At 33.6% G+C, this 22542-nt stretch overlaps 1 protein-coding gene across 1 annotated transcript in view; it reads right to left on the bottom strand.

The window, feature by feature from the left end:
• Nucleotides 1-1868: 1868 nt before the first annotated feature.
• The window catches only part of Su(tpl) (Suppressor of Triplolethal), a 76414-nt gene continuing 55740 nt past the window's right edge, over nucleotides 1869-22542 (bottom strand). The window contains exons 3-10 of the mRNA XM_072890893.1: nucleotides 7672-7787; nucleotides 6180-6296; nucleotides 4237-4482; nucleotides 3938-4008; nucleotides 3652-3858; nucleotides 2713-3565; nucleotides 2451-2628; nucleotides 1869-2358 (exon numbers count right to left, since the gene is read on the bottom strand). Coding sequence (XP_072746994.1) covers nucleotides 2113-2358; nucleotides 2451-2628; nucleotides 2713-3565; nucleotides 3652-3858; nucleotides 3938-4008; nucleotides 4237-4482; nucleotides 6180-6296; nucleotides 7672-7787 — 2034 coding nt within the window. The 3' untranslated portion in view covers nucleotides 1869-2112. The remainder of the gene's footprint in view (nucleotides 2359-2450; nucleotides 2629-2712; nucleotides 3566-3651; nucleotides 3859-3937; nucleotides 4009-4236; nucleotides 4483-6179; nucleotides 6297-7671; nucleotides 7788-22542) is intronic.

Genomic DNA, 22542 nt, shown 5'->3' with positions numbered 1-22542 from the left:
ATTATTGGGAAGAAACAATATTTCATGTCCAAATTGATTGTTTAAATTAATGTAAAAAATGTTTAATCTTTAAAAATGTTTCGTTAGAAAAAGAATCAGATATTTCTAAATTAAACTAACTTTTATAGTTGATGAATTAAAAATAACAAACACACTTTAATATCAAAAAAGTGCATTTACTAGAAATTTATGTGTGTTTATTATATTACATATAAAGAATATGTAAAATAAAAGATTTATTAAGCAGCTAACCTAAATTTTTCGCAAACACAATATTTGAATGGAAATTATTTAATAATCCTTATGGCGGATAATTAGAAAAAATAATTTAGCACCGTAAGTTTCTGCCAATTCACTCAAAAAGATCACTTGGAAATCTCATCGCGATGTATTTGATGTTATCTTGATATCGTTTATATTTTATTTATTTGGATAATAATAACAATGATTGTGCAATAGTAATCATAATTAAAATTAATATAATTATTAATATAATTAACGTAATTAAAAATCATTTTTATGCAGATTATCACGAGTACTGTACACAACGATATTGTTCTTTAATGATGATTAATAATTATCATAAAAACTATATATATATTTAATATCAATTCTTTTTTTTTAATTTTATTTTTTTTACGGGAAAACGATTGCGTCGAAAGCGCTTGATTATTTATTTCTTTTTTACTATAATTAAAATTCTTTTTTTCTCATTTTAATTAAAATTTGAAATTGTTGAAAGACGTACATATTGTGACATATGTATGCTGTGCTTTCACAATTGAAATCGCTATTAAAATGATTTGGTCTTCTTAAAAGGTTCATCAATTTTTTTTTTTGCATCACCTACAACCTAATCCCATATAATATACAATCCTATTCGATTTGCTTATGATTGTTATTGCGCGGTCGGTCTTTTTTATTATTATTTTTATCTTTTTTTTTAGGCTGCTCATAGTTTCATTTCTTTTGTCAACCGACCATATCTATTATCGTCAACGAAGGAAAAAAAAAGAACGAAGAAGTAACAAAGAATCTTAAAATCACAAAGTACGGCCTTTCTCTCATATGTCGGAAGGTAACTCGCTTTTTTTACACGCCCTTTTTCAAGTTGCGACGAGCAATGCACGAATCGCGCGCGAAAGATACGTGCCAGCTCGTGGACAAATCGTGTGTATATATGTATATGTATGTGTATGTTTATGTGTTACGAGTCAGTTTTCTTTTCTCCTTTTAATGGACAAAAAGGAAACCCGGACGTGGCACACGGTAAGCCTTATTATCTCTTGGACCCTCTTCTCGCAATCGTATCTTATTTTTTTTTTGTTTCTTTTCTTTTAAATACGTACTCTCTTAAAATGGACGACACACTTGGACGTGCGCACGGTAAGTAACTTATTATAGAGTTTTACTATACTTTATCTCGTTACGCCTTCTCTCTTTGCTTATCAACAATGTCTTCCGTCAGTCGCCGCGAGACCAGCTTCAAATTTCCGTGTGTCTATACATCATTCGCATTTCGCTGGTCATCAAGAATGCCCTTACTACTATTTTTATTAATCCGGATGGATTTTTTGCTTTCTCTTTTTTCTAATTCTTGAACGTACTCGATTGTCGTCAGCCTTCATCAAACGATACCAAGAACTAATATTGGTCGAAGTTAGTGCGTGAGCCTTGCTCGCCATGGAAAGCCAACAAGTTGAAAATCATCAGCTCTCACGAGATGGGAAGGAAGAAGGATCAGCAGGAAGAATGTCTCGTGTACTCCATATACATACATATGTACACACACACACACACACACATACACACACATAATATATATATATATATATATATATATATATATATATATATATATATTTTGTGTGTGTGTGTGTGTGTGTGTGTGTGTGTGTGTGTGTGTTAGATGTTTTATGAATATCGTACACGAGATTTTGCAACCTTAAATCACTTGACTTTCCGGCAATAAAATCCAGGAACCATATGGATCGTGAAGAATCAGCCTTGGAACTTGCCGAAAAAATGCAAATTCTGCGACAATGTTGACAGTAACGTACCGACAACCGAGAGGAGGAGACGGGGAATAAGAGGCGGTCTTTTGAGTTTGTGTCAGTAATGCTGACTGTCGAGATCTCCGATGTTTACATTAGTGCTCGAAGTCGTGGTACTAACTATACCATCAATGTTGGTCGCAATTGACACTGTGTCTGGCGTGTTTTCGGCGTCGTATTCTAATATCAATCGTTTTATATGACTCAGCTTTTCATGCAGATAACTGAACCGTTGCTTCATCTGCTGGTATACGTGGTTTTGCTTAATTTCTTCATATTCACGCTGCATCTGCACCGCGGTTGCCTAAAAAAAAGAAAAAAAAGAAAAAAAAAGAAAAATACGATATTATTAATTCCTTTGTTCGAGAAAAAGAATGTCTTTAATGATTACGATACCTGGATCTCGATTTGATTGCCCGAATCCGTATGTTCTTTATATTGTGCGTACATATGTCTGAAGCGTTTCGCGATTACGACTACTTTAGAGTGCAATTTGCAATATTCATCATAGTTCGCGGAGAAATCTTCTTTATAACGTCTTTTCTGTTTCGCGTTGCTTATTGTCGTATAGTACCTGGATAAATATAAAACAATATAATGTTGCAGTGTTTTACATCGGTCAGCAATAATCGATAACATACATAGCAGATACACTTACGTGAGGTAGTCGGGGTATTCCCCGGGACTCTCTGGCCTCTCTAGTTCATTAGTCGGCAGCGAAATCGTCATTCCAGTAGAACTGGCATTATTGTTATAAATGTAAGAATTGCTACTGGAGGCTTCGCTTTGAGCAAGCAAGATCGCGTCACTCACGTCATTCGTGGCACTACTCCTATTTCTGCACTCCTTTTCCCTATTTCTCTCTTCCCTCGTGATGTCACGACTTCGATCACTCCTGTCCTTCCTATCGGTGCTTACGTCGCTTGCACTGCTTCCGGGATTTACGCTGACCATTGCGACATTGGCGCCGTTCTGGTGATGGCTATTTCTTTCACTGTCACTAGGTGACAACGTTAGATATGGCCGATTGGAACCGCTCGGAACCGAGACGGCACCATAGCCATTTCCAGTACCTCGCAATACATCACTATTATTCCTTTCGGCTCGGTAATCGGCGCGACTGCTACGTTCACGTTGCGTGTGCTGCCTCGATTCGCCACCGCCATTGCTGTTGCTGCTATTACTAGTACTACCACCACCACCACCACCAGCAACACTACTGCTGCTGCTACCACAACCACTATTACCACCAGCCGTACGCTCATCACCGGCGGTTGCACTGATACCACTATTACTATTACTGTAACTGTTGCTACCAGACACTTTTTCTCTAGTGGGGAGAAGATATATAGGTTCGGGTCTCTTATAATGCGATATTCGTGGTTTCTTCGTCGGTAGTCCATCACTACCCTGGTAGTATCCCGGTCTCTTATTGTTCAGCAGGTTGGGCGGGGGCGCTGTGATCGCCGGCGGCGAACCCGCATGGATGGAATTGGGCGATTGACCACTGCCTGTGAGTAAAAATGTATAATATGTATATATTGTTAAAAAAATAAAATTGTATATTTATGTACGGCGTATTGTAATAAACGCGTACCACTGGAACCATCACTCGAACCAGGTGGCGTAAGGTTCTGAGGTTTCCGCCTCCTCAGCAATGTCCTCTCCTGCTCGTTGTAGAAAGGCCAATCCTCCTGCACATCGTTCCAGATATGCCTTTGCAGGTGATACGTGTTGTCGCGCATATAAGCCACTTGTTTCAGGATTGTCGTCATGATGGGTCGTTCTCGCTCCCTTAAGCCCTCTGTGATTTATTGGAATATTAATATCGTGACTGAAGCTATATTCCGGGAAACTCAAGAGGCGTTCAGATTTTGTCTTACCTTTGTTAATACGATCGTAGAGTTCGGGTTTCTTGTAGGGCCTCAAAGCAAGGACGTGGATAAGTCTTTCTCTGTTACACGGAAAAATGTTAGATACTTTTAACTTAATACAAAGAGAGAAAATATTAATCTTTAATATAAATTTCTTCCGTATTTAAAATTTCATTGAGCATTGAACTTAAATCAAGTCTCATCTTATTAATCTGACACGAACGACAAGTTTTATTTCCGCATCTTTTATCTGAGCGTGACTTATTCTCTCGTATCCTTCAGTCTTATCGATTCATCAATGCACTTACTTGAGTGGCCTGCGCATAATATCGGAAATTTTTTTCTCCGGACTGCGAGTGGCCGCATGATTACTATTACTACTACTATTGCTAGCAGTCGGCTTGTTGGTTGAAGTTTTATGTTGATTGCTGCCGTAAGTTGGAATGCTCGTAGATTCCCGATGCTTTGGATACGGAATTGGTATCGTCCGTCCGGGTATTTGCACTTTCACCTTGCGTCCGATGTCTGGACCATTTGCTTTGATCACTCTCGTACTGGAAAAAAAAAACAGACGTAATTACTACAGAAACGAACGCAAACCCACATTAATCTGCATTAATTTGAAATTCTCTAGCGCACTAATAATTTGAATAATACAAAAAAATGGAAAGAGGATGATTAAAAAATTAAAAAGATGGAAAACAAAAATAGAAAATTTTATCGCGTTTGCATTATTTAAATTCGTTAAACTGTTAAACGTTACATATTTCTACCATATTATGTAGTTTATCAATGTAAAGAAAAAAATGTATTAAATATGATTTACGTCATTGTGCAGTATGCAAGAGCGAGAACAATTTCTAGTATTTCTTAGATATTTATATACAAATCGCTGGTCTTTTGTAAGACCGAACCTCGTCGTGTATATGTATAATTAATGCAATTTGGAGCATCGTCGCATAGGGATCCGGATCGATTAGCTAGTTGTGCAATTTTCTTCGACGCACACTGCAACGAAGGAGATGCGAAAAAAAGTGTTTAGGTTTGTGACGAAATTGCACTTGTGAGGCGCTCTTAACCTTGGCCGTGGTAACGACTAAACAAATTAGCCTCATCGTCAATGCAGACCCGCCGGGCGAGAGCGCAAATATTTAAATCGTGGTTAACAATTGCAGAGTCCTAAGATCCTGAAGATCGCGTTTCGTGCGTACCCGAAAATTTGAAAGAATAACAAGTGTTTTTTTATTATAAAAATTGATACAAAATTTTACTTTAATTGTCTATTTATTGTTAGTTTAAAAAAAATAAATTATTAAAATTTATTATAACAACGTTACATACATAGGTTGATTTCTTTCTTTTACAATATTACTTCGATCAAGTTGCTGAAATCAAAGTCATTCTTGGTACACTTTTTTTAGTGATAATTTTTTTTCTTTCTAACAAAAAACTTGTTTCCACTTCAACATTATAATCATACAATAATAAAACACATATGCAACAACGTTTAAATATGCGCAAATAATAGCATACTTGAATATTTTTATAATAAACAAAATTATAATAAAAAAATTATTAAACTATTTCATTTTTATTAATTTTTTTATATTATTAGATTAAATTATTCTTGTGTCAACACAAAATATTAAAAGTTTATTTTCATAAATTTTTATGTGAAGTCGATATAAAATTTTCGTAAGTGATTCATATGTAATTATATTCTATAGAAAAAACCTTTAATTTACAAATTAATTATTAATTTTACATTTTAATAAGCTACAAGCTTTGCGCAAATTCATGAATGTTGAAATCTAACAGATTGATTAACTTGACTAATTAAATTAATCCGTATAGTGTTCCTCTTTAATTTAGAGTCAACAAACTGCATTGAGATACGTCGGCGACGACGTGACATTCGAGGCATATACCTGAGAGCACGCAAGCACGTGCATGCAATTTTCTGCTAGTTTTCGTGACGACGTGTCCGCGACGCGCGGCTCGTAAATTCCTTCGTGAATCGCGCAAACATCCGTATCTACGAACGAAAGTTTGTAAAAGTAAGGCCACGACGCGAGCATTATTTACGGTTCCGCGATGCTCGGCAACCGGGAAATGGAGAGGAGAGGTACGCGCGCTTTCCTGCCTCCCCCCTCAAAAAAAAAAAAAAAAAAAAAAAAAAAAAGTCTTTCTCCGGAAAGATCGAACGGCTGTCGACGACCGTACGTCGTGCTGCTCGTGGGAATATCCATACCATTTGTTCTTGTTATTCTCCTCGGCGACCGCCATTCTGTGCCTAGTGGTCTCGTAAACGTCGTCGTTTGCCTGTATCCGCATTTTGTACGGTATGGCCCCGAGGCTCTCCAGATTTCTACGAAAGAGAAGAAAAATAAGGGAACAGAAGTAAATTTGTTAATCGATCGTACGCGATTTCTTTTTGTAATACTAATTGTAAGTAAAGAGACTTAAGATAATTGCGTGAGATTCCAAAAATATTATAGAGGGTGAGAAAAAAGTATGGAAATCCTGAAAAATTTCGAAAAATATAAGTTTTATAGAAAAAGTATCTAAGACAAGATCAAGGAAGGATCCGGCTATCTCTAAGGCAAAATCTATTCATTTTTTTCATATTTTATATTAAAAAGTATATCATAACAATCTTTAAAATATCTCAGAAAATTCTTAACCAAAAGTAGTTTTATTATAGTGTTTTGGAAAACTCTCGAGGTAAGCTACAACAATATGCAATTAAAAATAAGGTGTTCCATTTAAGAAATTGAAGGTGATCTTTACGTGACTTTCAAACGACTATTCAAGATCAAATCAATGACACCGTCTTATGTCCCTCTCGAAATCATACAACTTTTGTCTGAAACATTTTTCTGTAAAACTTATATTTTTCGAGATTTTTCAAGGTTTCCATATTTTTTCTCATGTATATATGTGTGTGTGTGTGTGTGTGTGTGTGTGTGTGTGTGTGTGTGTGTGTGTGTGTGTGTGTGTGTGTGTGTGTGTGTGTGTGTGTGTGTGTGTGTGTGTGTGTGTGTGTGTGTGTGTGTGTGTGTGTGTGTGTGTGTGTGTGTGTGTGTGTGTGTGTGTGTGTGTGTGTGTGTGTGTGTGTGTGTGTGTGTGTGTGTGTATGTCTGTGTATATATATATATATATATATATATATATATATATATATAATGTTATATCATACTTATATGTACATATCGGCAGGTTATTACTTGGAAAATGAATTAAAGTTGCGACATAATATTGCGGCAAGCAAATTAAAAAAAAAATCATTATTTGCATTTATATTTTTGCTATTAATTCGTGTTAAATCATCGAGATCGTACAAAAATAAATTGTATAAAAAGCACTAATAGTCTGAATCGGTTCTGCTGACGCAAGCATAATCGTTCAATGATGCTGTAGTCGCCAGTAGTCGACACCTGCTAGCTTACTAACAGCGCGTTAGTGTGTCAAGTTGCCATGATAAAACCACCTGCTCAAGGATGCTCCAAAGTTTGTTACGTAGCTCGGTTTAGATTGAGGGGATTACGTTTGAGAAGACCACTCAAAGTTACCGCGTCGAGTCTACTCAACGGAATATTATTTTATTTGATAATAATATTAGAAAAAAATAGAATGGTGACCCAAATCTTGCTTTCTCTTTCTATTTTCTGATTCGTCTTGACAATTGAAGATATAGGGAACACGCAGCCTATATATTATACATCTATGTAGTCGATACATACTTAGGGCCGGTTTGTCGGATGCATTCAAAGCCGCCCTGGGGACCCTCGATGTCTTGGTTGCTGGAAAGACTAAAGGTGAATCCGGTATATCCATGAATGGATGGAATGCTGAGTTTCTGAAATCAGAACAGGCAGAGCGTGTCGTTTATAGTTCGTCGTGTCCTCTTAATGAGATTACGTTAAATTACAAAACGACAGCTTACGCGATAGTGTCGTCTCTCACGGTTTACCATATATATGAAAGATTTTTTCGATTTTAATATATTCTAGTTAATCAAATTTATAATTAATAACTAATTTAATTTTATAATTAATTTAAATATAAAAATGTGCTCATCTGTATAAAGTATATTACATGCAATAGGTTCAATAATAGTCTCTTTCTTCCTTTTCCTTTTTGTTCACAAACTAGTATTAGCGATGTATGTTATTAGTTTTCTCGTTATAATCAAGAGAAGAGAATCTTTCATATTTATCTTTAACAAATTTGCGTGCACATCTTTAAGGTAATAGTGTCTCGAGTCTATCGTTAGAATAAATTGAAAGTAAATATTTAGAGTTTTAAATTAAGTCAGCAAGGCACTCTATCCAGAGAATTAACTGCGATTGACACAAGTGCAAGAGCAGGATCCGGCTGGCTTTTTTTCGCGATTCAATTTCATCGAAAGGCAGTCAAGCGAGACTGATCATTTCGCAATTTTGCGTATATATACCTCCTCCTCCTCCTCCTTCTCTTTGCTTTCACCGTTGTTTCGCCCTTCTCCCTCATCCTTGCGTTATTCTACTCCCCTTCTCTTCTCTCCGCACGCGGAATCTTTTTTTTTTTTTTTTTTTTTAATCTTAGCTAGTAATTGCACGGGAAGCATTATCGAATGAATTGAGAGGTCTGATAATTTAAATGAGAGCTTCAAAGAAACATGCGACCAAGATTGTTGATTATTACTTGAGCAGGAAATCAATTTTTTTCAAATGAATCATAGAAAAAGATGATTAAAAAAGAGCAAAAAGGTCATTTATATGCAATTCAGATTTTGTGAATGACAATGACGCAACAACGCAACATGACAAATTAATATACATATAGCGTTCTAGAACGGGTGGTGAGGGAAGGCCGACGCGCGATGACGATGAGCATCAGCGAAATGATGGTGACGATGATGACGAGACAGTACACGCGACGCCAGAGCGTACGTAATACAGATTGAGGAGCAATGAAGGGAGGGCGCTTCTCTCACGGACATTCATGATATCGAGGCCATAGGGGCTCCCCGAGCGTTCCCTCTTCCACTGATCAGCTGGGATAGATATCATCATCATCGTCGTCGTCGTCTCTTAAACGAAAGGTCGAATCGCGCGAAAATGCGATATGAAAGTTTGTGAAGGGAGCAACACTCATTGAAATTTTCTGTCTGTCTGTCTGTTGTCGGACCGGTTATCTTTCGGCTTGTCATAGCTATACCGCGAGATTCGCGGTATGTCTGTCCCAGACGAGTGCTCATTGTGCCCGTCAACACAGCCGGAACATCGACCAGCCGGTTTGGATTCTCACGCAGTCGTACGGATGCATGGGAAATCGAGATTGCGTGAAGGTCCCGATCGAGAGAAAAATTTTACTTGGAAATTATTATATTATTCTTAGGTCGATCTCAGCTAGAACGGCGGTTTTTTCCTCTCGGAAATCTTTCGTTCGCGTAGGCACGTTTAATTTTTCCAAATACAATACAAAAGTGGACACTACATTATCAGAGTTGTCAAATTCAATACACATATACGTAGATATATATATATATATATATATATATATATATATATATATATATATAATACAATTTTATTCTTATTCCATTTCAAGTGTAAATGTTTTGACAAAATTTTAATTAGATATACACCAGTTACACTTGACTTTGACATTCGAGAAGGTTTCAAAAAATGAGATGCGTAATTAAAATTAAAATTTCGTTGAAGAATTTCGACTTGAGATTAATCAGAGGATCCACAGATCAAAGTTTATCGGAATCGTCATACATAACGTCATTTAGTCATTATTGTGAAAAATAATCTATCAAGCTTCCATTTATATCGCATGTATAAAAAAGACAAGTTAGACTAGGCGCAGACGTTTCTGCGTTTCTCTCTCTCTCGCTCTCTATTTCTTTCTTTTTCTTTTTTTTTCTAATATCATAGATTGCATTTTTCATAATTTAAGTGCCGATAGAGGCATACCTAACTTAACCATCAACGGTTTATTTTGGTATGCTTTACGAACAGTGCAGACCATAGTAGTAGACCGTCCATCTACTCGCGCGTTGCCAGATTGAAATTATTTCGGTACGTAAGGCCACAGCTGAGCAATAAACGAACGAACAGTAATCGCCGCTCGTAGCATTCGCAACATTCCTACGTGTCAGGAGCCACCACCGGTATTGAGTCATATCTATATTATTAGGTTATTAAACATATCATATTAGATTATTAATTCACAAATTAAGAATAGGCATATAAAAAAAAATCTTTTTCTTCTTTCATTCTAGAATCCATGCTTTTGTACGTCATAAGATTTTATGTTTATTTAATAGAAAAATAGAGATTATTTTATATATATATATATATATATATATATATATATATATATATATAAATTTTCTTTGCATGTATGTTAATTTATTTTATTTGTATGACTTTGTTTTATTTGATCTTTTAAGCAAATCTCAGATATATTAACAAACGAGACAAAATAATTACGATAAGTTGTAAAGTTGTAAATTAAGAATTTTAATATATATTCATAAGACATTTATTTCAATTCACAATTAATCGTCATTTTATTTGTCTACCCACGATTGGAAACTTGGATTGCGTAAATATCATCATTTATAAACAAGAAAATTTCCTTATTTGTAGCTACCGTGTGTGAGAGATTCCAACGAAAGAGGTAATCATGAATGCACCATGATTAAAATTACGAGCAATTATGGTCGTCGGCCATATCGCTGAGACAAATGCAGTAAATTTGCTAATGAGTCTTATCTCCTCAATTTACCTGTCGCTGAGTCGGAATATATCCTAATCCTAATTTATTATTATTTTCACCGCGAATAATACTTTCGCTGTTATATCCGTCATCAATCATCGCGTAATCAGTGATTTATGAAAAAAATCCAAAGCATATTATGGCTCCGAAAACTTATTTATATTTCGAAATTATACATGCATTTAATAAAATAACGGCGAATTGATTTCAAGAGATCAACTGTTGAATAAAAATAAATATTAATAATAAAACTTATTTATTTCATTGTACGTTGTTATGAACATTATTATGAACTCATTGAACGTTCTTATGTCTGACATGGTAACATGTTGCTTAAAGACTTTTTTTGAAGAATATATCGGATATATAAGTGCGTACGTACACACCGCGAAGATTGGAGACGATGACTGACGTGTAAATAATAACTTAAATTAAATAATAAATATTTGGTATACGTCATCGAAGGAAGAAGAAAGATGGGCGTTTTTATTTGAAAAATGCGGCCGAGAGATATTTTCTTCGGAAGGAATCCTCCTCCTGAGAGACATAATGTCGAGAAATTCTCTTTTCCGTTAAATAAAAATTCTTTCTATATAAATCCTACTAAAAATAAAAATCCGTTTTGTTTTATATTACTGAATTAGAGAAGACTGATGAAAATTATCTAAAAATATACTTTTTAAATTTAAAAATATCACTTTAATCTAAAGTTTCTTTAATCTAAAAATATGTTCTCTCTCTCTCTCTCTCTCTCTCTCTCTCTCTCTCTCTCTTACTCGAATACTTATCTTTATTGAAATTTATATTAAATATTTTTTGTGTTATATCTCTTTGATATTTATTTTTTCTCTCTTTTTTCGTTTAAGATTTCTATTCGTTCCTTGAAATTTTCTTAAACTTCAAATTGTGTGGCTTCGAGCAAAGAGCGACCGGTCAACTGAAACGATCCCGTGACAAGATTGATCCTCGATCAATAAACTCAGGAGAGCAACTTTCACTAGGCGATCGTTGTCAATATTGAAGAAAAAGAGAGACACATATACAGGATATTTCATACTACCCGTCCATCCCTTTTATTTTGAAATAGGGATGGTGCTAACAATAAGAAGTTGGCAAGATATATTTATCATGAAAGTCTATCTAAAGTTTCTGATAGTGGTGCTTTCAGTTTTGGGAACCGCTTGGAAATACCGGAAACGGGAAGTAACTAAAAAATTTTAAATTGCAACATGGGGCAACATGGGTGTCATTGGATAGAGCTTTTAAAAAGAAACAACTTTTGTTTAAACAAAAATTTGATATTTTTTATTGTTACCAAGAAGTGAACAAAAAACATTTGCAATTATTGTAACGCTCGGAATTGATCAAAAATTAATTACAAATATTCAAAATGCCTGCCACTTTGATGGAGACACTTTTCTATCCTTCGTCTCATGCTGTCAATCACCTTCAAGATTTCTGTAGAAGTAAAAGCTGGTAATTGTGCGCCTTGCAATTAATGAGAAATGCGCCAAACAACCGTCCTGTTGAAATCACATGACAAATCATCCCTGTTTATGTTTGGTCCTTGATCCGTATCACGAGTTTGACTCATGTGTATCTTTGGCTCATAATGCGTAAAACTAAAATATCGATATTTTAAGATAATTTAGAAGTTTGAGCGTTACAATCATTGCAAGCGTTTTTTAAACAGTTCTCTTTAATGCTAAGTGATATCAAATTTTTTTTCCAAACAAAAGTTGTTTCTTTTTAAAAGGTCTCTCCAACGAAATCCATGTTGCCCCATGTTGCAATTTAAAATTTTTGAGTTGCCCCCGTTTTCGGTATTTCCGGGGGGTTGCCAAAACTGAAAATACCACCACCAGAAACTTCACGTAGGCATGATAAATATGTCTTTTCCAATTTCTTAACATCACCCCTTTTCAAAATAAAAAGGATGAACGGATGGTCTGAAACATCCTGTATATAAGTGAGAAATATGCATATCAACCCATTATGTAAATTCACGAATTGGCCAACGCACGCATGGTGATGATTTATCTTACTAGTTATTATGACAAATACACGTGACGACCTTAGACACGCGTGGAAACGCACGAGTGACATTCGAGTATGCGACCGAGATTTGCAACAACTCGTGGGATTGTCAGATTTTCTGTATTAAAGATCTATATACAGAAGGAGGAAAAAGTATGGAAAGTTTTACAGAAAAAGAATCTAAGGTAAGATCAAGAAAGGATTCGGCCATCTAAGATCTATTTATTTTTTTCATGTATTTTCATATTTTATATTAAAGAGTATTATGACAAATTTTGAAATATCTCAGGAATTTCTTAACCAAAAAAAGTTTTATTATGTTTTATAAAGCTTTCGAGGTAAGCTACAAGAAAATCCAATTAAAAATAGTCCCATTTAGAAAATTCAAGGTGACCTTTACGTGATCTTCAAGTGACTATTGAAGGTCAAATCAATAACACCATCTTATGTCTCTCTTCAAATCATACAACTTTCATTTGAAACATTTTTCCGTAAAATTTATATTTTTTCGAGATTTTTCAGGGTTTCTATACGTTTTCCTCATCGTGTATGATAGGTGCCTGTTTCAAGATTTTATTCTATTACAAAAGAGACAAACGGTTCAACTTTATTGTAGCTATTTTCTTTTTCGGTAATAAAAAGATAATTTCAACGAAGAGATTACTTGATTCTTTAGTGGAATAAGATGAATGTTTCGAAAACAATTTATTGCATTAGGCATTGCATTAGAAAAAGATACAATGACGTTTTCGCAGCCATATCTCTATGCATAGTCAATAGTGAAACAGAAGCGAGATAGAAAAGATAAGAAAGGTGTGTATCGGAGAGACCGACTGTCCCTGGCTCAGGATGACGCTCCATCTGGCACAAGGTCATCAGCGCCATCGTATAGGTGCCCCTTTCGTCTATGAGAAAATAAAGAAGAAAAAAAAAGGTGCATCTCGATACAAAACCGAACCGACCGGTGACCTCACCATCGTATTTTTATTTCTCCTTTCTCTACTACATATCCCTTCTCCTGTTCCTTCCACCACCTTGTTCTGTCGTTCCTTCGACACGGACACGCGGACTAGCACATGTATAAACTTACATGTACAGACGCAGTTGCGAGTGATGTCGTTAATTAACTCTGCCGACCGCGAATGGTAGGCACGTTCGATTCGCACGAGCATCGACGGCGCAGAAAATAATTCGCGCTAAGTGAAAGTAACATTGCGCCGGTTTTGTGCTGACGAATCGTCGCCGTTGTTCTACACACAATTGAAAAAAAAAAAAAAAAAAAAAAAAAAAAATTAGCTTAATGCATTCTCGCAACAAAAATGATATAAGATTGAGTAGAAATTTTGAGAGAAAGTAGTCTTTTTTCAGAGAAACCGTGTAGAAAAGACCGAAAACGTTTTTTTCCCAAAATTTACATGATACACAAAATTTCACTGTTTATTCGGATATTTTGACTCGACTGTGACTTTTATAATGCCAGTTATTTAATTTTTCTTCTTTAAGATGCCGGTAAATTCTATCGTCAACGTCTCGAAAGGTCACAAATTAAGCCGCGTTAAGTGAAAGCCGCAACCGATTGTAAAACTTAGTAACATAAAAAAAATTTATTGCGAAGACTAGAGTTTTAAACACACACACACACAAAGTAACATTGCAGGAAATTATATTGTTACGTCGCGCGTAATAGTGGTCACTTGTTAATTTGCGAGGGCTGTACTTACACGCGCGTCTATTTCATTTCGCATCGAAAAGAATATGCGAATAAATTTCCTCTACTGACCACAGAGGAGAAACTGACGGATTGCAGGTAGCAAAATGCTTGCTGAAATGTTACCACGGTCATTTATGAAGCATCGATACTTCCCGAAGACACATGTCAAAACCGTATTTATGCGGTCGTAAATAAAGGATCGCATAGCTTTATCGATAGAAGGACAAATATTCCATTCGGTTCGCATGATTCTCCGTTTATATATCTATAAAATTTACATTGTTTTACAGCATCCTAAATTTTATTCTCAATCTCGATGAATGGAGATGATATAAAACGTGGGAGGGAATTATCGAAGAAAGAGATGTGACGATTAATTATTATATAAAGTTTGTGAAAGTCAGATATCTTGTTATCTGTCTTGTTATTTTTTCACTATTGACAGAAATAAAAAAAAAGATAATCCGCCGAATCAAAATGTTTTATAATACTTTAAAAAAAATGTTCAATTTAATATCTACTTTAAAACTTATTATTAACAATTAGATCCTATTTAACAAATATTTAATCTATAGTTTTGTCGAAAGCTCCTTTTTTCACCTCTAATTTCGACTGAGGTTTCTCTATTAAATTTAGATTTTTCTTAATACGTGATAAAAAAGTTACTATAAATGACTAGAATTTCAAAACCATAATCATAAATTGCACAGATGACGTCTTTTTTATCGGTATTTTGAAATTTCTTTACCTTAATGAATAATAAGATAATAGTTAAATATACGCAGTAATATAAATTAAATTTTATCATTTAAACGTCAAAACACGAAATTATTATTTACATTGTTGAATTTTCCGTGCATCCAGGGCCTTCGCCTTGAGCTCGATTTATGCGACGTGTAATCCGTTTGTAGTTATTAGCATGGATTTATCCTGTAAAAACACTGATGGGGCTTCCGGGAAGAAATCCCGGGAATAAATAACGTCATTAATTGTTAGAATCGATTCCATCCTGTCTTTTCGATATGCATTCCATTCACTAAAGTCGATCCGTTTCCGCGCCAGGGTTAGACAACTCGTTAACCTCTTTACTTATTCAACGCCGACGTTGTCTCTCCCATCACAATTTTATAGCTGCTATGGTTTTACGAAACGACAGTTGCTACCCGGCTACGCGCTTTCATACCACTTATCGCGCACATGAAAGAATTCAGAGACATTCCTTACCAGAAATGTGATAAAATTTCTATAAATAGAGTTTAGTTTTTCTACAATTGAATTTTACTTTGTGCGTACATATTTCTTCACTATCATAATTTAATGAATTTTTTTTTAACAACAATCGAATCTCTTCTATCATAAAAATTATAAAATAGAATATAATTTGTAAGTACATTATACATTTTTAAATTAAGATAAGACACTTTTCTACGAAAACGTATTATTCGAAAAACTATTTTATTTTGATTGATATTTGAAAAGATAATAAATAATTCATAGAAAATTAAATTAAAATAAATAAAATTACAATTCGAATTTTTCGATTTCGCGATACACATTTTCGCAATAAGAGCTATTACTAGAGTTGTTACACATCGATGAGCATTAATGTATTTTAATGTAACGCGTTGAATTATGGCGATTCGATGAGAGAAAAATCAGCATTGCATTGCGACACAAACACGTTGTCTTGTGAAAGACCTGGGTAGGTTCCTCTTTATTTTAAGTTTTCAGGTTAATAAGCTACCAATATATATATAATGGCAATAAATAGCGAGGAGTTTCTAAGTTGCTCGCCTCGTGAATCTCTTCGGTTAGAGATTACGTAAGTCAAACTTCCAGGCTAGATCGCTCGCTCACGAATAGAAGAACGTGTATTTAAATGATTATGAAATTGACATCGCTAAACGTTAATCGGCGATATTGCTCTTGAAGTGATAGAAATAGAGTGTCAAAAGGAGTACATAGAAAAAGCATTTAAAATTTTCTTTATATTATAATTTTCATGAGCGATGAATTTTCGCACTTTGTGAAATATTTCAAATAAATCGAAAAATAAGTTTTTAAATCTTGTTTTCTACTCTTTAAAAAATCTTTATTTATTTAAGAATATCTTAACTATCCGAGAAACATTCATATAAAAAACTGTTATTGTTCATAAGAGATTAAATAAAAATTTCAATATAAGCAATAGATTGGAACATTTCTTGTAAATTCTATTTTTATCTATAAAGAGAGAGTAAAAATAACAATATATATTTCTTTTAGTCTTTTTCTTAATTTCTTAAGACCTTTTTTGTATGAATAAAGAATATAAATTGTAGGTTTTTAAAATATTTGAAACTTTTCTTTTACAAGGAATTGAACAATTCTAAAAAATCCTTTATACAGAATTCGTTTTCCATTTTTTCAAATAGAAGAAACCTTCGAATTTTCACTATTGTCCCGTCTCATATTGTTCAGACTGACAAATAGCCATGACTTACAAACGACAATGACAAGCAACTTAGTATTCCTCGTCTGAGAAGAACCTAGACCTAGTATCAACTGACAATTGCCTAATACAACGTCACAAATAGTGCGCAGAATTGGGTTAGAAAGTTTCTCGTAGCCTTCATTTTCGATGTTTAATGCAAACATCTATTACATCTTACTTAAAAATGCGCGTGAAAAATATTTGGCGAGTTTAATGTTCGTGAATGGTGTTCTCGCATGGCTTTTTCCGGATATTTTTCTTCCGATATTTTTATGACAAATTTCTTAAATTGACACGCTAAGTTTAAGCTGTTTCAAAGTATAAAAAAAGAAAGTAACATTAAAATTTACAAATTCTGTAACTTTTTTTGTGTCAATCTCCTCTCTCTCGTCGGCTTCCTAAATATCAAAATACTAGATACGCTTGAAAAAAAATATTAAAATAGACTTATATTTAGTTACATAGAATACATGACATACACGAGCAATTGCCAAATGCTAATTAATCAGATATGCTCATCGCCAACGTTCGAGGTCTTTTGCACGTGCTGGTATGTTGTCGATCATAAGGCAAAAAAGCGAACGATCTTGATAATTATATCGCTAATATAAGCAACAATATGCGCGATTGTCCGCTGATTCGCAGAAAGCGATTGAAAGAATCGTTTCGTTTGCATATTAAAACATACCTATATGTCTTATCGCGCGCATGCAGATAATGTTATCTAAATTCGTGTGTACGAGCGAGTTATTATTCAACGGAAAATTCAAAATACATGATTTTTTTACTTGTACTTGTAACATTTTTATAATATTATGAATGCGTCTAGTTTCTAAAAACTAGTTTAAAAAAATAAAAGAAACTCAATGTAATAGTAGAATAGTAGTCATTTAAAGGGAAAAATTTTACATGTGATAAAATCAAATATTTAATTTCAAAAATTAATTTTAAAATTTTAACAAATTGTCGAAATTTATATAAAAAATGTTTAGTTTTATTTTTAAACATTTGAAATTATTCTAATTAATTCTAAATTATTTTAAAAAAAGATAGATTAAATTACCGTTAGACACACATTAAGAATGTATCTGACAATGAGTTATCTAAAAATGGATGAAACTTCGAGGAACTCTCTTTTTTTCCTACACGGTAAAAAACATTTTGTATTTTTGTTGAAATATTCTTGTGTAGAAATTTTTGTGTTAAATTTTTAACATACTCTTATATTAATATAACATACTGTCGTTATGTTATTTTAACTTTCCTGCATTAAATTAATATTCACCGTTTCTAAGAGTTAAAACAACACAATTAATAAGTAAATCTTACACTAATTCACATTTTTGTGAATTAATTTTTTACATATTATTTGTGTTATTTGTTTACATATTTGCCTTCTGTTAAATTAACATTAAAATTAGAGTGGATAAATTGGGACACGAAAAATGTGTTAAATTTAACACATTTTTTATCGTGTATCTTCAATATACTAAAAAAATTTCAACCCTTATTAAGTTGGACCCCCTACCATCGCTAAATGAGACCGCACCTATTACAAAATTTAGTGCTAATTTGTTGCCATAGTCCGGATTTTGTTGCTCTTACCGTTTAGCAGGAATTCACTAGAATTTGTTGCTCTAAGATAGCGTGAAAACAATTTTAAAAAATTATATAGAAATATGAAAAGTTAATATCGTGTCGTTGCGTAACAGGTACGCCGCGCAGTAAAATCATTATAATTAAATAAAAAATTTGTTACCAGCATGTATATGGTATATAGTATATGTATAATTTTTTCTATAATTCTGATCTATTGATTTTTTAACCAATATAAATGTAAGAAATGTTTTTTTCTAATTTTAATACCTTTTTGCTACTATTATACATCCAAAATATTCTTAAGTTTTTCCAAAGCTTCTTTGATCCTTTGTATCATTCGTGACGAAAGGAAATGGAAAACTTGGAAGAAAAGCGGGCGATTTTGATTGACAAGAGTTCAGTTAATTTGAAAAAATAAATTATAAAGCCCAAGGGAAGGGGACTCTCATTGAAATCAGTGTCTTTATGCGTGTACAGATCGTGTCGCGAAAACGCGTGAAAGGTTGGCGATTTCAAATGCCAATGAGCCAACCATCGGTGGCACATTGCGCGAACTGATGACTCAGGAACGCATTATATTTATAGCGGCATACTTTTCTTTACTCTCTGCGAAGAGGCGGAATGAATCACGCGAAGTGTCATTGCACGAAATCGTCGCCGGATGAGTATTCGAAATGCGCGTATTCTCGTTTATCCTTTTCTCCTTCATTGATTCTTAAGGGAAAACCGGATCAGTTACGTTAAAAGTTAATAAATTTAATATAAATAAATTAATTTCGAGGTTTATGAATTTTACATTTTAGTCTTTTAAAATACAAAATTAATAATTAATTTGATTGTGAGTTAAAGAAAGGATTTGCTCTGTAAAATTAAAATTTTTATATTTTATTATTTCACGAATTTTTGTTTTACTATAAAATTTTTATAGTATAGTGTCATTATATAAAAAAGTTAGTTCAATATAAGATAATATTTACGATTTTGAGATTAAATTATATTTTACAAGGCAAATTTAACTCACAAATTAATGATTTTATATTTTAGAAAACTAAAAGTGTATTGCGCAAAAAATTCATTAATCTCTCGAAATATATTAGACTTATTATTAACTTTTGACGTAACTGATCCATTTAATTCCTTTTTAACCATCAAAGTTAAGTCTGAGTAATATGCCTACCTCGTCGGATTAATTTGTCAATTTTCCGTGATCAAATTTTTTTACGCAAATCAACTTTCTTTTTGTCGAATGTATTTTAAAATATGTACTTGTATTTAAATTATATAAATAATTAGTATGAACGCATAATCTGTTTTAGTTAATGTCCAGCGACAACTGGCTGTGTTCGTAAAGATAACGTTGTTGATTAGTATGTCAGTAGGTTGCTAATTCCAATTTTGAAGCGTCCAAATTCGACGACAAAGATTAAGATTCAACATGAGGTGCTCAGAATGTATGTTTTATTCACAATAATGTTATATTTTTTAATAAATTATCTTAAATTAATTCCAAATTTCTTGAAATAAAAAGTACTTTATTGTTGTTAATATTAAATAAATAATATTAGATAAAATATTGCACATGTAACTTGTTCGTCGTACAATTTTGAGAGATTTTCGATTTAATCGAAGAAGTGACGTTTTGTGAAATTCACAGAGATTGTTTACTTCGTGTACACGTGAATGCGTATTTTCTCTCTCTCTCTCTCTCTCTCTCTCTCTCTCTCTCTCTCTCTCTCTCTCTCTCTCTCTCGCGTTTACGTTAAAATTAGTCATAGTGAGCAGGAAACATTAGAGGCCAATTACATTAATGACAATACTGTACATACATATATTAAGAAACTACTGTAATTACATGAAAAATCCAAATTAAGTAATGTTATTAGCTTTGGAATCTTGGAAAATGTAATGAAAAACAAAATGTAAATATCAAAATTATCGTTCATTTTAGCAATGTTAATAAATGTCGACAATACTTTTATCATTCAACTTAACGTAAGCGAAAATTGTTTCTTTTATCTTTTTCCCTCCTTCTCTCTCTCTCTCTCTCTCTCTCTCTCTTTGATTTCCTGTTTTTTTACACATCTAAATTAAATTGAATATTACTGATTTAAACTCGTTAAAATAAAAAGTTTGAATAATGAAATCGAGATATGTGCATACAATTAACATACGTTATGAAGAAAATATTGAAAATTTCAAGATTATCCACTGGATATATCGACGCCTTTGTTTGTCATTTAATATCACACGCGAGTATCTTTACTATCGAAGCATCGTGAAAATATATTCCTTACACTTAGACGACACAGTTCCTTTTACATGCAAAGGAACCTTTGTTCAAAGCAGAAACCTTATCGATGGATCACACGGCGATCGCTCGAACGAGCTTAACCGACATCGATAAGATATATCAGCAATCTCGATGTCAGAATCGGACAATACTTGACCCCGCTGCTAGCTACCTGTTGGTAGATCCATCTAATAAGCAACGCAAAACTCTGTGTCTCGGGAAATGACGCTTCGAAGATAATGTCAAGACATCACGACAGACTGATAAGGTCTTGACGACGGTTAGACAAATGGCCGGAAATCACGTGGCTATTGCTCGAAAATGTTTTGGAATATCTTCACGTTATCGTTTTTCCTTTGTTTTCGACCACAAGACGTCGATAACTGCCTATTACAATAATCATACGACACTCAGTTCCGTTATCAGAGCGGATCGTCTAAAATTCAGGCGATAATGAGGTACAATAAAAGCATAAAATGAGCAATCATTGTTACATTGAAGGCAAAAATATCCGCATAAGTAAATCGAGCGAGAAAAGTTGCCGTTCCACTTTACTCGCTTGCTCGCTTAACGAGTTTAAGTTGCAATTAAATATACGGCGTAATTATGTGAAACGATTCGGTTACGTAGAAAAGAAACGCGTCGTTTAATTAAAGGGAAACCATCGCGAGAAATGTCCTCTCTCTTCTCTTCCTACGAGGACCGATATAGATTGAACGCATTATCGTAGCTCTATACAATATATAAAGCACAAGCTAAAAAAAAAATAATATATATATATATATATATATATATATATATATATATATATATATATATATATATAGATGACCTTTTGAGAGGTTAAGAAGATTCGACGAGTTAGTCTGAGAAAGACACTTTGCAATTCAACTTGCGCCGATCCCGATTGCGGTGAGCCTTATATTATTTTATCGCCTGGTCTTGTAACACGAGAAAGAGGGGGAGGGGGGAGGGAGAGAGAAATTTGTATCTACATTTTTCTTTTTCAAGGTAGTAAAACACAAAATCAGAAAGAAACATCTTCTCGGTAAAAGCGGCTATTCAAAGGGAAGGTAATTGATTGAGTTGGGTAAGTCTGGGAAGTTAAAGTGACTAAGATTTACTAATTAACAGGCGGAAAAAATAATTTCTAAAAATAAGAAAAGTAGTAATTAGAAAAACCATTATCAAGAATATTTGCAAACGCAAAGTTTTAAAATGTCCAAGATAAGACACTGAGAGATAAAGAAAGGAAAAATAAAAAATGTATTTATGCTGCAAGAAAATTTAATGATAAAAGTATATGAAAGTGCAAGATAACCTCTGTATCTACGGCGATAAAATTAAACACGTAAATTAAATTAACCAATACACGATGCAAGATTTCTAAAGGGAGACAAGACCGACGAGAAACAAAGTGCAACGAGGCTGAATAAAAACATTCTTCCTGTTTACGCGGAAACGATGCACCTGTAATAATCACAGCAACGACTACTAACGTCTAAAAAACATGTGAACAATATGTTTAGTCTAATTGTAAGCCTGAAGTTAAATCATTCTCCACCAAGCTGTAATATCATACACACAAATATTGGTTCTATTTCGAGCTTATCAATTTGCTTGGTAATACATTATACGTATATGTTTGTATATGCAAACATGTTATTTTAAATGGTGTGCGTGAAAATGCTAGATAAATTTATATGTATATGTATTTCCTTTATGTATAT

The sequence above is a fragment of the Anoplolepis gracilipes genome, chromosome 4 (assembly GCF_047496725.1).
Source record: "Anoplolepis gracilipes chromosome 4, ASM4749672v1, whole genome shotgun sequence".
NCBI classification, from domain to species: domain Eukaryota; kingdom Metazoa; phylum Arthropoda; class Insecta; order Hymenoptera; family Formicidae; genus Anoplolepis; species Anoplolepis gracilipes.
The sequence above is the reverse complement of the archived record's forward strand: the minus strand, read 5'-3'. Positions and strand labels throughout refer to the sequence as shown.